At 33.3% G+C, this 16428-nt stretch overlaps 2 protein-coding genes across 6 annotated transcripts; one reads left to right on the forward strand and one right to left on the reverse strand.

Moving 5' to 3' along the window:
• Positions 1-3656: 3656 nt before the first annotated feature.
• Positions 3657-7421, forward strand: LOC145115324 (Major facilitator superfamily protein). 2 transcript variants are annotated; one of them, XM_079051597.1, is made up of 18 exons: positions 3657-3986; positions 4241-4303; positions 4405-4494; positions 4578-4637; positions 4715-4780; positions 4877-4942; positions 5027-5108; positions 5190-5254; positions 5359-5451; positions 5529-5609; positions 5710-5794; positions 5882-5928; positions 6040-6102; positions 6241-6300; positions 6482-6547; positions 6659-6718; positions 6813-6927; positions 7153-7421. In XM_079051597.1, exons 1-18 carry the CDS (start codon positions 3795-3797, stop codon positions 7263-7265), a joined length of 1467 nt encoding a protein of 488 aa, XP_078907723.1. In that variant the 5' UTR covers positions 3657-3794; the 3' UTR covers positions 7266-7421. The 2 variants fall into 2 exon arrangements, with proteins under 2 accessions (XP_078907723.1, XP_078907724.1); XM_079051598.1 differs by having other exon boundaries at positions 3658-3986; positions 5027-5102.
• Positions 7422-9845: 2424 nt separating this feature from the next.
• LOC145114983 (HAD-superfamily hydrolase, subfamily IG, 5'-nucleotidase) lies at positions 9846-14846 on the reverse strand. Of its 4 annotated transcripts, none has more exons than XM_079051113.1 (17): positions 14382-14846; positions 14232-14282; positions 13091-13404; positions 12796-12873; positions 12488-12708; positions 12213-12305; positions 12038-12121; positions 11820-11936; positions 11602-11707; positions 11464-11529; positions 11297-11350; positions 11130-11187; positions 10886-10962; positions 10718-10788; positions 10540-10600; positions 10376-10435; positions 9846-10267 (listed from the first exon to the last, which is right to left on the reverse strand). In XM_079051113.1, the coding sequence occupies exons 1-17, from the start codon at positions 14542-14544 to the stop codon at positions 10082-10084; spliced, it is 1860 nt and encodes a 619-aa protein (XP_078907239.1). In that variant the 5' UTR covers positions 14545-14846; the 3' UTR covers positions 9846-10081. The 4 variants fall into 4 exon arrangements, with proteins under 4 accessions (XP_078907239.1, XP_078907240.1, XP_078907238.1 ...); XM_079051114.1 differs by lacking the exon at positions 14382-14846 and adding an exon at positions 13665-13752 and having other exon boundaries at positions 14232-14357; XM_079051112.1 differs by having other exon boundaries at positions 14232-14846.
• Between the last annotated feature and the right edge of the window lie 1582 nt (positions 14847-16428).

A 16428-nucleotide genomic window follows, 5' to 3' on the forward strand; every position in this document is an offset into this window, starting at 1 on the left:
ACTGTGTGTGTGTGATGCGCTGCTACCGTGCCGGCTCCTTCCCCTTCGATGAAGAGGTACCTGAAAACAAAACTAAAAATTGTAAGCACAAAGGTTAGTGAGTTCCCCCATCATACCACATACCATACTATAAATATATTGACGGGCATATCTGGGTGCCCGACCTACCCTGCTAGGCATACCGGGGTGCCTAACCTACCCCTTTCAGACATACCGGGGTGTCCGACCTACCCCTCCGGTTTATCTCAACCGGTTACTGGGACTATTTCACCCCTACTACTACCGCATAATAACATAACATAATCATATTGTCTAGCATAACTAGTACCTAAACTACCCCTTTGGCCCTATCGACCGGTAACCGGGGACTACTCCCCCTACTACCCCTATCACATAACATCATATCATACTAGCATGTAAAACACATCAGATAGTGGTAAACCCAAGTAGTTATCACAAAGACAACTACTCGACAAACAATCCCTACTAGTGGGCCGACATTGTGGTCGTAGACCCACTTCTACTGGAAGGTAACTAACCTCATAAAGCTGAGTGTCGAATCTCCCGGAAAGTAATCTCTAACAGCTGCTCCGATGACTCCCGACTATCATAATCGTAACAACACTCAATCAAAATCTATAATACTTCCGAGGGTAAGATGACAATTTTACCCCTTTGGTCTAAATTGGACCATTCCCAAGGCCCATTTCCATCTTATCTTTCCCAGCCCACAATTAACACACTAAGGCCCACTAATGGCACAATTTTCTAAATTGGGTCCAACTCTTCAAATGGGCCTTTTCACAAGTCCAATAAATCCTTAGCCCAAAATGAATAATCTCGAGTGGCCCAATATGGCCCAAAAGGCCCAATACTTCTAATTCCAAATTCCTAGGCCCAGAACTATACTCCACAGTGGACCACGGGGCCCAATAGTCCAGGTCCAGCCCTCTAAGGCCCAAAAAGCCCAAGGTAGCCACTCTGCATGCGTACGCGCGACGTACCTGGCACGTACGCCCAGCGTACGCTGGCCTTGACCGCAAACGGGAAGTTGACCCGGTACGCGCAACGTACCAGGGTGTACGCTTAGCGTACTGGCCAGCTTTCTTGGGACTTCATTTCCGACTTAATCCATTAAGTCTTCATGTCCAAAATGTAGATCCAGGTCCTTTAAAACCTCCTAATCCATAAAGTCACAAACTTTATGTGCTTGCATGCATGGTTGGGGTCAAAACATGATTTTGGGTCCTTTAACAAGCTTTATGACCATCAAACACTTGCATGGTTGTGGATTAACCATCAAGGTCCGAGTTTTATGAATCTTAGTGCCTTTAAGAGCCCAAAAGGACAACTCTTATGGTCTGAAATCATCAAGATGCAAGAAGCCTCAACAATGGAGTCCAAAAGTGGCATAAAAAACCCTAACATCAAATCTAGACATGCAATGATCAAGTTTGAAGCTTGATACCTCAAATGAGTCAGAATGGTGCCAATCTCCTGGATCTACAAGCTCCTCTTGAATCCTTGCTCCTTCTTCAAGCTCCTTTCTCTTCCAAATCACCAAAACTTCACCAAAATACTCTCAAATGGCTTATAAATCACAAGAGCACACAAATATGGGTTAAGGTTTTCGTGGTGGCTGTCTAAGGGTGAGAGGGAGGCTGGACCAAAGGCATAAGGTCCTTTATATAGGGATCAAACCCTAAATTTTAGGGTTTTAGATCCTGCATACGTACGTTGGGCGTACCAGCATGGCCTCCGCGTTCCAGTTCCTTGAGTACGATGAGCGTACATGGCAAGGTACGCTCCGCGTACATGCTTCCTCAGCCCAATCACAAGGGCCCAAAGGTCCAAGCCCAACCTTATAAAACTAATAACCTTATACAAATAAAAGATTAGTACCTTATAAATCCCGGATGTTACATATAGGCATGAGAGGAGCACTAAAAAGGAATCTTAAGTCGACAGTTCAGAACTGCAAACCTAAGATTAAATACTTCTTCCGAAATCGGAATTACAACTACCATCTCAGAATTAAAGAAAAGACGGTAAACATTACAAACACATACAACTTAGACACAATCTAAATCCGAACACTAACAAACATCTATCATTTGAACATTTTAATAATGGTTTTTGTTGGACCATTTTTTGATAAATCATGGCTTAATGTTATGAAATGTTTTCAAATCATTGCACTAAAATCACGAAATTTTTTTTAAAGATATATTTGATTTTGCTAGAAGTATTTTTGGAAGATAGATGGATTGGAGCTTATATAATAGCACCCTTTAATAATGGTTTTGTTGGATATTTTTTGACAATCTGGCTTAATGTCATGAAATGTTTTAAAACCATTATACTAAAAAATATATAAAATGGGGCGTAATGGACCAAATCTTGTATAATAACACCCTTTTGCATATGCATTATACAAAACAAACACATTGATGACCAAGAAAACTTTTAATGAACAAAATTAAAAAAAAAAATGCTAGATAAAAAAGTAGGGAAATCTACTATTCTCATTTTTCTTATTTATTGTTCAATGGTATTATATATATATATATATATATATATATATATATATATATATATATATATATATATATAAACGAAATCAACCATTGTTTCACAAAAAACTTCTACAACCTAACGGAGTAACGGTAAGGCCGCGCATGCTAGTCCTCTGGAGGTTCTGAGTTTGACCCTTGTTCCGTTCATTTTCTTCCTCTGGACATTTTATTTTCTTTTCAACTTAAGATGTGCCACGTCAGCTGACACATCAACCAACATTCAACATCAGCAAGTGAGTTGCTAAAAAGGTCACAGAGGGCTAAATTGTTTAAATTAGTCGGTTATTAAAAAAAATACTTAATCGTAAATTTTCCCTAAACTTTAAGACTTTTTTGGTGATTTCCATACGACTAAGAAGTTTCAGTTAAACCTGAGTTTCGACCTTCTATTGTGAATCCAAAAATGCGATTAAATGACAACTTTTTTTAAGTAAGAAATTTCTAAAGAAACTTTGAAATCTCCAAAGAACCCAAAGCGTAGTACTACCACATCGAACCATTTCCTTTGAATTCCATTAGAAATACATGCTCCACCAAAGAAAACCCACTCATGAACCGTATGACCAACTAGCAACTTGGGTCCAAATAGAAATAACGAAATGAGAATATAGTAAAAAGGATCGCAACAAGGACATATAAGAGAATCAACATCCATACTCATTTTGTATAAATTATACTTATCTTGTAGGAATTATAGTTAAGTGAAGTCTCCAAGCCAATATTTTCGCTTTAATAAGTACTAAAGTGTTCCATTTTATAGCATCATCTTCCACCAACAACATACCACTATCAAATAGATATAACTGAAAGTTAATTTAACAAGTTTTAAACTTTCAAAACCAAATAATGACATAACAAAAACTTTGATGAGTGATTACGCATTACATAAATAATTCTTTGTAATCATGGGTTGCATGTACAACACATGATTTTGGCATGAGGTCATGATTGGTCTATGTTGCTTAAAAGCATCCATATATACCACTGTCGACATGGTCAATGTCATCCGTTTCACCCAATCACAAATGGCCGCGTCAGCAAAACAACAGACACTAGTCAAATCACAAGTCCACCTGTTTCACTGCTCTCCGTTGCTTGTACTCCCATCTTTTCTCTCTCACGCAATTCGTCGAACATATCCTGCTCATCTTCGATCTCGGAAGTACAACTCTTATTTTTATGTAGTGTAGCAAAGATAGACAACTAGAGAGAGGATCAATGAGTTTCAGGGATGAGAATGAAGATGGGAAGGATCTCCGAAAACCCTTTCTTCATACTGGAAGTTGGTATCGTATGGGTTCCAGACAGTCCAGTATGATGACGTCTTCTCAGATGATCAGAGACCGCTCTGTTTCTGTGCTCGCGTGTGTCCTCATCGTTGCCTTAGGCCCCATCCAGTTCGGTTTCACAGTAAGCAATAACCGTAAAACCCATGATTTGAATTTTCGACATGAAACTATCTCTATGAATGCAAATTTATATAGATTTGTTGCAACTTTAGTAGCAACTACTTTTCATAAAGGTAGCAACACTTTATCTTTTATTGACAAGTACAAGATCCGTATCAATTTTGAAGTTGATGGAGTAACTCCGACGTCTAAAGTTAAAATTTAGCTCAAAGTGTAGGGAGTAATAAGAACGATAATGTTTTTGGATCCTTGCAGGGTGGCTATTCTTCACCTACGCAATCGGAAATCAGTCGAGATCTTAAACTTACCGTCTCTGAGGTTTGCTTGCTGATGATCCCTTTTCGTTCCATGAAATTGGAGCGATCGAATTTTCACTTCCTGTAATGAATGTTGATCTGATCTAAAGCATTGCGTTTCAGTTTTCATTGTTTGGATCTTTATCGAATGTGGGCGCCATGGTTGGTGCAGTAGCTAGTGGTCAAATTGCAGAGTATATTGGCCGAAAAGGAGTATGCTCTTTTCTCTTTTTTCTTTTCCACTGATTTTGTATCTTAAATACTAAAAATGACACTCTTGATTCCTTCTGTTGCAGTCGTTGATGATTGCAGCTATCCCAAACATACTTGGCTGGCTTGCTATATCATTTGCCCAAGTTAGCTTCTCATAATTTCTCCATTTTTCATCTTCTCAAAGGGCTTTATGGACTCAAATTGTCTGTGTTCTTGTTAGGATTCATCGTTTCTGTACATGGGAAGGTTACTTGAAGGATTTGGTGTTGGGATTATATCATATACAGTAAATCACTTCTTCTCAATTTCATTCTAGAACCAAACTTTATACGAAAACTACTCTAATAGAAGATTCTTTGAATGGGTGTATTGTATTACAAAGGTTCCTGTATATATAGCTGAAATAGCACCTCAAAACATGAGAGGGGGACTAGGTTCTGTCAACCAGGTAAACACTATTTAGAATTGTGAATTTGTAGTTTTATAATTCAATCATATGATAAAATTACTTTCCATTTTTTATTTTTTGTAGCTATCTGTGACAATTGGAATTATGCTGGCTTATTTGTTGGGACTTTTTGTTCATTGGAGAGTACTTGCAATTTTGGGTAACAGTTTAGTGACATTCATCTAATAAAGTAAAAATTAGAATAAAGTTATGACCAAAATGACAATTTTCATATTTTATTTTGTAGGAACATTACCTTGCTTAATTTTGATACCTGGCCTCTTTTTCATCCCTGAATCTCCTAGGTGGTTGGTAAGCTTACTGAAGTGTTCATTGTTGTATTCTATCTCATGACTATTGGTTGAATTTTATTAATATAATAATATTTAGTAATTATGATGTCTCCATTGTTTCAGGCAAAAATGGGAATGACAGATGATTTTGAAGCTTCTTTACAAGTTCTTCGTGGTTTTGATACTGATATTACCCAAGAAGTGAATGAAATTAAGGTACATACATTCCCACATGCATACGTACATACATATACATATAACATATATGATATATGTCTACTTTGGTTTTGAAGAGGTCTGTGGCATCATCAAACAGAAGAGCTGCAATTCGTTTTTCAGACCTCAAACAAAGAAGATATTGGTTTCCTTTAATGGTATGTAGTTGTAATTTTCTATACATGTTTTATTTTCAATATAATTTCAGTTTTTATTTATATGAGATTATGGAAAACTCTAATCCTTAATATTCTGCAGATAGTATTTGGCTTACTTGTCCTCCAACAGCTAACTGGAACCAATGGTGTTCTCTTCTATTCCAGTACCATATTCGAATCTGCAGGTAAATTTTCAACACTTTAGTGGATGTAGTGAAAAAAAAAATTAATAAAATAAAATAAACAGCACCTTACTTTTTTAAATGAAACAGGAATATCTAATAGTAATGTTGCGACATTCGGGCTAGGAGCTATCCAAGTAAACTCATAAATGTTTTATCTTCGCCAATTTCATATTATGTTATTTTATAATTTCTAGTTTTTTTTTTTTTTTTCAATAAGTTGTAACCAAGAAGATTGCACAATTCAGGTGATTGCAACTGGGGTTTCGACATGGTTGGTTGACAAAACAGGCCGCAGGATTTTGCTTATTGTAAGGATAAATAATTATATATATATATATATATATATATATATATATATATATATATATATATATATGCTATGATTTTAATTTTTTTTTTTAACTTACTTAAAAATAAAATAAAATAAAAAACCCAATTTTATGTAGGTCTCTTCTTCTACTATGACTCTCAGTCTCATAGTCGTTGCAGCATCATTCTTCATTAAGGTAATCATGTATTTCTTATAGTGTTGTGATAAAAAAAAATGAAAGTAGGATGCTATAATAAACAGATAAATGAATGTACATTATTTTCCCTTTTTTTTTTTAAAAAAAAAAAAAGAAGAAAAATTGTATTTTCCTTATGTATGAATATCCTTTTAACTAATAATCAAAAGCAACATTTTAGGGTTTTGCAGATGATGGTTCCACCACGTATACTGTAATGGGCATTTTATCATTGATTGGAGTTGTGGTACGTTTTTATTTTATTTTACTTTATTTGATGTAGTAGTGTAACGATTTTTATTCTTTTTTTTTTTTTTGCTGAAAATTTCTTTGTGAATTTAATTAAAAAAATTTGTAGGGCATGATCATTGGTTTTTCTCTTGGAATGGGGCCGATTCCATGGATTATTATGTCGGAGGTAATTAAAGTTAATTATTTATTATTATTATTATTGTGTGTGTGTGTGGAAATATGATTAATGTGATTGTTGTTTTTGTGAGATAACATTATAGATACTAGCGGTGAATATAAAAGGACTTGCGGGTAGTGTAGCAACATTAGCCAATTGGTTTATCTGTTGGGTCGTTACATTGACGGCACCTTTGCTTTTAGCTTGGAGTAGTGGAGGTTTCATTCTCCTTTCTTTCGTTCTCCTTTTACACTACACACACCACATAACACCTTTTACTACTGTGTTTTACATGCATTAGACTGATAAAAATGAAACTACGAGACAAAAATTACAGCCTTTTGATGTCTCATAAATGTATACATACCAGACACAGTACAACCTGTTTTGTTTAGTCTGTTAAAGGGAGTGTTATGTAATGTGTGAATATTGGGTTGTGACAGGAACGTTTACTCTTTACATGATTACGAGTGGTATAACGGTTGTATTTGTGGCCCTTTTGGTACCGGAGACCAAGGGGAAAACATTGGAAGAGATTCAGTCTTCGTTTAGATGATCCTAATTCAAACTTGGAGGAGGTTATAATTATATATCTTTTTTATAATTTTGTAATTTATATTATATCAAGCTCAAAAATATCCTTGTTGTATTGTATGCACTATGCAGAACAGCAGAAACAAATAAATAATATCCATCCACCCCAATTTTTACACGGAGTTGCTAACTGAAGCATTTGATCACCAAATAATTTTTTCAAAGCTTTGTTGGTCATTGCCAAATTTTGTTGTATCAGAACTCGGTCAACAGAAAATTCATTAAAATTTTGAGTTTTTAATGACTTAACACATAAAGTAACTAAAACAACATTCTGACAAAACTAACTGGTAGTCGGAAACTAATCTTTATTTGTGTAAGAGTGTTCGACAAACTAACCATCCAACATATAAAATGCTAAAAGTTAAAAGTTAAAAAGCTAAAAGGATATAAAATGCTAAAAGTTAAAAGTTCTAAGGCTAACTCTAACCATCCAACATATTACATTATTTTTATGTTTTGTTGGCCAAGAATACTTCAATCGGCAGACAAATTTAGCATAATTTTTTTGTTGCCTTCTTTTTAACACGAAATATGAAGGCAAAATATAAAAGTTTCTAAAACCCATCATTTTAGAGGTTGATTGGAATTTAAACATGATTTTGGCGTTAAACAATGTGTGTGGAGAAACTCTGAAAAGCCAAAAGCTTACAAGTTTTTGTTTATAATAAAAGCTTTAAGCTCGAGCTAACAAAAAAATATATATTTTTTAAAAAAATTCAAGTTTCTGTCTCAAAAGTTACAAGATAAATGTACTCAAAAGTTCGCGGCCGAACACATCCGTAATGAAACAAATCATATCATCACCACTTACTTAGTAAATACTCACCACTCCACATCACCATATCATTTTTTTAATTATTTAAGAAAACTAAAATTAATTGAAATTAAAAATATAACATTAAATTAAAATAAAAAAGTCACATTAATTTAGAAAATTTAAAATTATATTATAAAAATTACAAGTTAAACATTACATAATAAAACTATTGTTCATTGTTGCCGGTGTCCTCATCGTCATTGCATGTTCGTATATATAGTCCGTCAAATCATGGTGAATATTGTTGTGCGTTTATTTGTTATGTGTTTCCAAAACTCTCGAGAAGTATTACGGGCTCCCCGATACAATTTGTTAATTTTTATGAAATGTATCATGCGGATTATACATACAAAATAGTGTAATCTTTATCTTCTGTTACCATGTTATGTAAGTATGATACAAGCATATATTACCTTGGTTAGCATGTTAACTTTTCCTGATCCCATGCTCGTTTCGAGTGTTTTATTATGTGTCACTTTCTCTAAAGGATTTCAAAAGCCCGTTCTACATCATTCATTGTCGATTATTGCGCTACATTGAACAGTTTTTGTTTTTCATCGTGAGGATATAAGTATGCTTTGACAAATGTAGAGTAATTCATATATATCCCATTAGAAATGTAATACCCATTCTTGTATTGATTTCCATTCATAACAAATGGAAAGTCATGTGCTTTTCCCAGCAAAATATCATTGAATCTTGACATCTTACGAAGAACATTAAGATCATTGTTTGGCCCCACCATACCAAAGTATTCACACCAAAACCATAAATCTTGTAACGTCATTGCTTCAAGTATAATCGTCGGGATTCCATGGTCACCTTGTGTGTGTTGACATCGTCGTGCATTGCTTCCAAGCATTAATGGAACTCGTGTGCTGCTTTATGTGCAACATACCATTCTTCAACATCACTTTTTGTCGGTTTTTGCAGATATATGTTCTTGTAAAGCTTTATAACATATTCAAAAAGCAAATACACCAATTCTCGTGTGGTTCTCTCAGGCATATTCATACGTTCATTTGATGTGTCCATGGTAGTGCCTTGTGCCAAAAGCCGAAGTGTGGTCATACATTTTTGTAGTGGAGTAAAACCTTGTCTACCTCTAGTCAAACAAAAATGTTGTTTGAATGACATGTTCATACACACATGTATCGTCAAAATAATCTTGTACAAAAGTCCATATGCAATTGCAGGATCCCTGGTTATTCTAATTCTAGTCTTCTAATATCAGCTTATTGATCAAACATGACACCTACCATTTTTGAAGAATTCAAGCGTTGTGAGTTGTGGCTACCACACCTGCCCACACCACACACAAACCACACGTATGGAGGCAATAGCCACCACGCTGATGACATGTCACCACCACGCTCTTGGTGTGGCTGGTATACATGATAATCTTACAAAACTCAAAACAATCCTAGATAAGATCACGGTCTTAACAAGTTTAGTTCAAACAATTGTATATTTTCATAATGAATCTGTACATAAAATAATTTTTGATCTAACCTCAAAACCCACCAAAAGAAAAGTACAATATTAACTAGACCCATTAACAAAAGAAACCAAACATTCGCAAAATCTAAATGAAAATAATAATAATAATAACAATAATAGTGAAATAAAGAATGTAGGATACCTTTGACAGCTCTACTAAATTTGTTTGCGTGTAGAAATTTCAGAATTTACATATAAAATCTCATAAAAAACATTCGAACATTCAAACATAAGCACTTGCATATATGTAACGAGTTTAATCAAAGACCTTGACCCAACCACAAGGAAAACGTGTTAAAATAGTTTTTGTGTAGTGTATGTATTGTATATATACCATAACCTTTCCCAGTAAGTAACAAGATGTGACTAGTTACAAATTAAGGGGGGCAAAAACGGAAAACTTGTACGTAAAACAACATAAAATATATGCAAATTTGTTGAGTTTGAGACTTGAGACTTCAGAGAGAAAGGAGGTCAAACTCATGTGGCATAAAGTCTTCACTTGGCCTATAGTATTTAGATGGAGAATACAAGGCCAAATTCCCAACTTGACTTGTGTAAAGACATGCAAATCGTTCCACTTGATGAGCAAATCGTGAGTTTTGATACCCCGTTTTCATTAGCTGGCCCCACACCGTGTGAAACTTTCAAAAAAAAAAAAAAAGTAAATAAAAAGTCATTTCTAAGAAAATTGAATGCATGTTATAAAACAATAATTTGGGGGCCGAGAAAATTGAATGGATTTTTGTTACCTTTTCATGAAAAACTTTTTGGGCCTCTTGATGTGTTACACGAACACGTTCACATTGTGCCTATACACATAAATCAAATTTTAAGGTTAATAAAAAGATTAAAGATAACACAATCACATACAAAATAATACTCTACTTATGTTGTGTTTTTTTCTGTAACCAACCTCAAGCAATTCAAGCTTTGATGACATCTTTTCCATTTCATTAGCTTCCATACACTCACACCTACAACCAAATACAACTCAAATCACACATGTAACTTAGTGTGTGTGTGTGTGTGAGAGAGAGAGAGAGAGAGAGAGAGAGAGAGAGAAAGAGAGAGGGTGATTTGTTAATTCTTACTGGAGGGACCATTTTAAATGATGGATTTGATCTTCAATTTGATCTCTCTCACTCCTCAGCAATATAAGATGCTGCATAAAAAAGCATATGTTATTGATATGATTATAAATAGTTTATAAAATAATACTAAATAAAAAAGAAAGAATCTTTAAAAAAATATTAGTTTACCTTACGAGTGTCTCGTAAGAACCAAAGAAGTTTAACTTCCTTTTCAAGTTCTGGAACCACAAGCATTGTCCTCCAACCTGCTCAATATAATTAGCTAAACACAAGAAATAGCAACCTACTTTCATTTATTTTTGTATTAATATTATTATTTATAGTGATAAAATTAAGATGCTATAATAATTTAATAATTAAAAAAAAATCAATGAAAGTACAATGTCATTTGTTGTATAGAGAGTAGTTATACCTAGGACTTTTTTGCTACGCAAAATATCACCATATATATGATCTCCAACATAAAGAACCTAACAAAGTTGAAACAAACATGTTAACTTTTCTCCAAAAATTATTAACTTAAAATAAATAAAGTATACTTTGTAAAAAAAAAATTGTTGATAAAAAAAGTTACAAAACCTGTGAACTTGATTCAACACTCAGTAGCTTATGCAGATGGCCAACATTGCCTCCCTGAAATAGTAATTTCAAACTAAAATTACCTATTTGCCCATTCTCATCATTACACTCTTTTGTCATTATGAAAAGGGTATTTATGTAATTCGGATATTATACTGATTACTTACCTGAAACACTTTGTACCCTTTATCTGGGATCTGCTGATCTGGCACTTCCACAGAAGAGGCTCCAACCTAATGAAAATAAAAATTCAATTAAAATATGCATATAGGGGTAAATTGGTAAAAACATACTTCCACACAAACCTGAGCCATAGGACTACCATTATCAGTATTGATAAGCATCCCTGAATCAGTGTCCACAGCAAAAAGATTAGCACGGTTTTCATCTTGGAAAAACTTCGGCTTTGCACTGCATAAAAAATAAAAAAATAAAAAATATTTTTTTTTTCTTTAAATACGTTTCATAAACATAAAAAAAAACTATAAATATACAATCTTTAAAGTAAAGAAATGAGTATAACCTGCCAGTTATGACAACATCAAAGTGTTGGAGCCAGTCAAGAGTCAACAAGGAGCTTCCGTTGACTTTTTGGGGCCCACATAGAAAATTCATCACAACATTTGTGTAGTCCCAAAGACTGTTATCAGATGAATAAAAGTTACTTTTTACTGATAATAGCAATGTTGTTACATTTTTTACAATTTAAAAAGTAAAAAATAAATAAATAAATAAATAAACCTGTTTGTCACTAAGAATACAGCAAAACCAGAACTTCTAAGCATCTGTAGCATTGGGACTAATGAGTTGTCTTCATTGATGTACCTAATTTTGACAAAGTTAAGAAAAAAATAACCAAGGGCAAAATTGTAAAAAGTTTGAACTTAAGGGGGAAAGTCGGTTTTTTTTATCTGACATTTTGGGATCATTTGCAACCATCTGCTTCAAAGTTCCATCACGATGACAGAGATCCACAGCAGCCCTCACATCTCTGTACATTCGAAAATAGCTGCAAAAACATGAGGGTATTTTGGTCTTTTAGTACAAAAATAAATGAAATTGAATTCATGGTGAAATACATCCAACATGGAATTTGAAGGAATTGAATTGAATTGAATTCTGTTCATTTGGCAACCAAACAAACAAACAAACAATGGAATGGAATCATGAATTCCAATTCCCACAACTTACTCTTTTTCTTCTGAGATTTTTCCTGGATTATTATCCTTAAAGTCAACAAGCTGAGCAAATAAATAAGCTTCAGCCAATGAGAAAAGGGTATCAATGAGTGCATAATCAGGCTCATCAAATGCATCACGAACCAAAGTGTTGCCATATGTAGCAACTTTTTCATCTTTTGACAATAACCTAAATCCATGATATGCCACTTTCACATATTTATGTCTGTCCATCTGCAAAAAAGTTTTTTAAAAAATATAAAACACTGGGATTCATCTTTATATGATATGGCTCAAAATTTATACATGAAAAACACAAACCTTCAATATATTTCCTCTTTTTTTATCAAGTACCAATCCTCTCACCATGTAAGTCCAATCAAAAGACCAATCAAGCAACTGCATCAAATAGAAAACTATAAGATATCCAAAACTTATAGACTACAGCAGTTTTTTTCTTATTAAGACATTGTACTTTCAACATTGTAATGATAAAAAATGAAAGTAGAATGCAAATTTCATGGTTATAATTTGCATTTAACCCTAAAACTTGTACAATTTAAATAATTTCATGTGCAAATTTCATCAAGATCTTGTATGATTAACATAAACAAACCTCATTAGGGTATCCCAAGTTAGTGACTAACTTTTTCACTGTGCCATTATATGCAAGGGATTCAAAAGTTTCAGGCTTGTATTGTGCAAGTGTATAATCCATATCAAATCCAACAGCAACTATGTTTTTCATATTCACAGCTCTGTTACAAAAAATATGTTTGCCAATTTCAATCTTTTGGCCTCCATCAGGAGATGCCCATAGACATGAACCTTGAGATTTTTCACTTCCATTAGGACTCTGTAATTGTGTCTCTGATATAGCTCCATCACTAGGGACATCCATTTTATAACTTGCTCTTGATTGAAAACAGCCTGTTTTGAAACAGAAACATAACAAATCATTAAACATTGGATCATAATATTAATATCATTCCTGGAAAGGTAAATTATTAGTAACTTATGACTTTTAGGCTCTATATGATGCTGTAGAGATGATCAAGAAGGGATGTGTTTCAAGAAAACAATCAAGAAAAAGAATCAACCCCAAAAACTCAAGAAAGTAAAGATTCTTACATACCCTTTACAAAAAGAAAAAGAAAAAGAAAAAGAAAAAAACACCTTAGGGGACATACCTTCAATGAACAATGAAAGAACACAAAGCAAATCTGTAAATGCTCAAATCTTTAAGTGTAAACTCTCCATATATGCTCTGATAAGCACCTAAAATCCCAAAAAAACAACCTTCTAAACTCGATCAATCAACCAAAAACCCGGACAAGTCCAAAGGAAGAACACAGAAATAGGCATATGCAAGGTAACATTCAAAGCTAGAACATTTAAACCCTAGAAAAGGAAGAGAAAAAAAAGATTGAATGAAACTCTGAAGCAATGGAACAACAGCTGTCCTTATATTGAAGATAGAATCAGAATCCACGAGGGCTTAAGAAATTTGAAAGAGAAACATGTGAGAGTAAAAAAAATTCCTAAGAGATGAAATAATATATTAATGAATAGATTCCAACAACTGTCTGCAGGAATCATAAACAATCGTCTAAACGTGTTGACGATAAACGCAAAATAGTCCAGCATTTAAACCAAGAAACATGCATGAAAAGTGACACTCAAAAGCCAACAGTAAATTTATAAAAAAGGAGCAAAATAGTAACAGTTAAATTGAAAAGAATTAAATTCGAGCAAACCTTGAGACCTTTTCGTAGTGAAGAATCGCCTGGAAGAACAGAGACCTAAATCTGGAACCAAAGAAGGAAATTGGGGACAACGAGAAGGGGAAGAGTATAGAAATGAGAAGCAAAATGAAAGGGTGAGTGTCTTGGGAATACGCATCTTACTATTGGTCTTAAAAAGACATTTGGAATTGGATATCGATAAGAGTAGATTAATGTGACAAGATGAACCCGATACGGGAATCCGCAGAGTTTTTGGGTTGATTCGTAGCGAGGTTCGTTTGCAACCTGGCAGCGCTGTTGATGCCGATGATGATGCAGGAGTCATTAAATTGCGCTTACGCAATCAAATTTGGAGGCTAGTGGTTATTGATTAATGATTCTAATGGGGCATGATCTAGAATTCCAATTGGGTCGTTCATTTCGGGACGGAATCAAATTCTTCGGAATAGATTCTTCGTCATTTTAAGGTATATGAGGGGAATTGTTTGTTTGATAAATGCTGGTAGGTGACACTTCTATGGTGGCTATTCGTGGAAGTATCTGACGGCGGCGTAACGGTGGATGGCGGTGGTGGTGACCGTTCTTATACTTTCCGGGTTTGATGATCATGTGGATGTGGATCGTGGATTTGTGGAGTGAAGGGGATAGAGTTTTATTTTCGAATTTGCTCCCTGTAGTTTTCATAATGTTACAGTGGTCCCCTTATGATTTGATGTTTTGACTTTTGTACCCTATTGATTTTAACATTTTTGATATTTGTGAATTTGTCAATTCCTTCATGACATGGTATCATGTTGTTACATCAAATGCTCTCCTAATTTAATTGATGTTTAGTGGTGTGACTTTGACATCTAATATAATATAAGCTTCAAATATATTAGTAATTTTATAATTAAAAAGTTTGGTTAAAAGTTATTTCTCCTTATAACATAGTTTATAATTAGATTGATATCGAAGACATTAATTATAGATTCTTAGATTGTTAAATGGATTACGTGGGGACTAATATGTCGTTTTGTGGGCTTTTACCATACTAAATGGAAATATAAAGTTGTATCAAGTGAAAATCATGTAAAAGGTTTTTGGATGCATTTTCAAGTCACATACTCACGTAATCAATTGTCTGTTGTTTGATAATTTAATTACAATTCTAATTCTTTATAGCAAAAAAATCAAATTTTGTGAAGCAGATAATGAGCTGTTGAAAGATTTTATTTTTTATTTTTTTAATAACATCAATTATTAAAAAGATAAAGTAACACACGTATGCATAAAAAAAGACATAAAAATATATTTTTGTCGTTTAAACTGAAGAAAATATGAAATATGGTTGAAAACTGCATACAAGTAAGTTTGGGTTTTCGTTTGAACGGATATGTTTGATCCGATATGATCAAATGTATTTCAAATTATTTGGTTAACATTGATCCGAATATTCCAAACTAAATTAATTATAACTAACCAAAATATAATTCAGTTGGATTTGTTTTTACAATTCAATTTTCAAGAATTGTTGCATTCAAAAAACGCATATAACTTTAATATTAATAAGCTTGATTTATCAAATCTAAAATCCACAAAGTATCCATTCTATGCCATCAGTGAGCTAAAAAAAAGCAAATTACTTACTTGTGAATTAAAATTTATATTGATTGAAGTTTTTTGACATTCTTTCAAAGTTAATTTAAAAAATGATTCTAATAAATTAAAAAAGCAACTAAATATATATTACAAGTAAACATATAAATAAAAAGATAAATAATTGTTATTTAGTTTTTTGAAATTATTATATCATTAACTAAACCAATTTGAAATCCAAATTAATAGTTCCGTTTTTATAAAACCTATCCAAATATCTTAATCAAATAGTTTAATTCAAATTCTTTGAATTTAACTAGTAAACAACCTTACAAGTATGAGACATTTCCAACTTTATAGTTGCGTCGGCCTAAGAAACTTAATTTTGTACTCATTTATTAAAAATAAAAGATTTTTTTTCATCGTAGCTGTTCCTTGGGGGTTATTCATGTAGGACTAGTAAACAATGAGGGGGTAATTGCAATCATCATAACGTTCACATCATATTGGAAATGGACTCGAAAGAAAAATGATTAATAGTCCAATATTTGAATATGATGTGTTTAAAATATAAGGTGAATTATAGAAAAAACATAATATACTACTCCTTTCGTCCTAAAATTATAGTCCA

Source organism: Lactuca virosa, chromosome 5 (genome assembly GCF_052849685.1).
Source record: "Lactuca virosa cultivar CGN04683 chromosome 5, Lactuca_virosa_CGN04683_v6, whole genome shotgun sequence".
In the NCBI taxonomy this organism is placed as follows: Eukaryota; Viridiplantae; Streptophyta; class Magnoliopsida; order Asterales; family Asteraceae; genus Lactuca; species Lactuca virosa.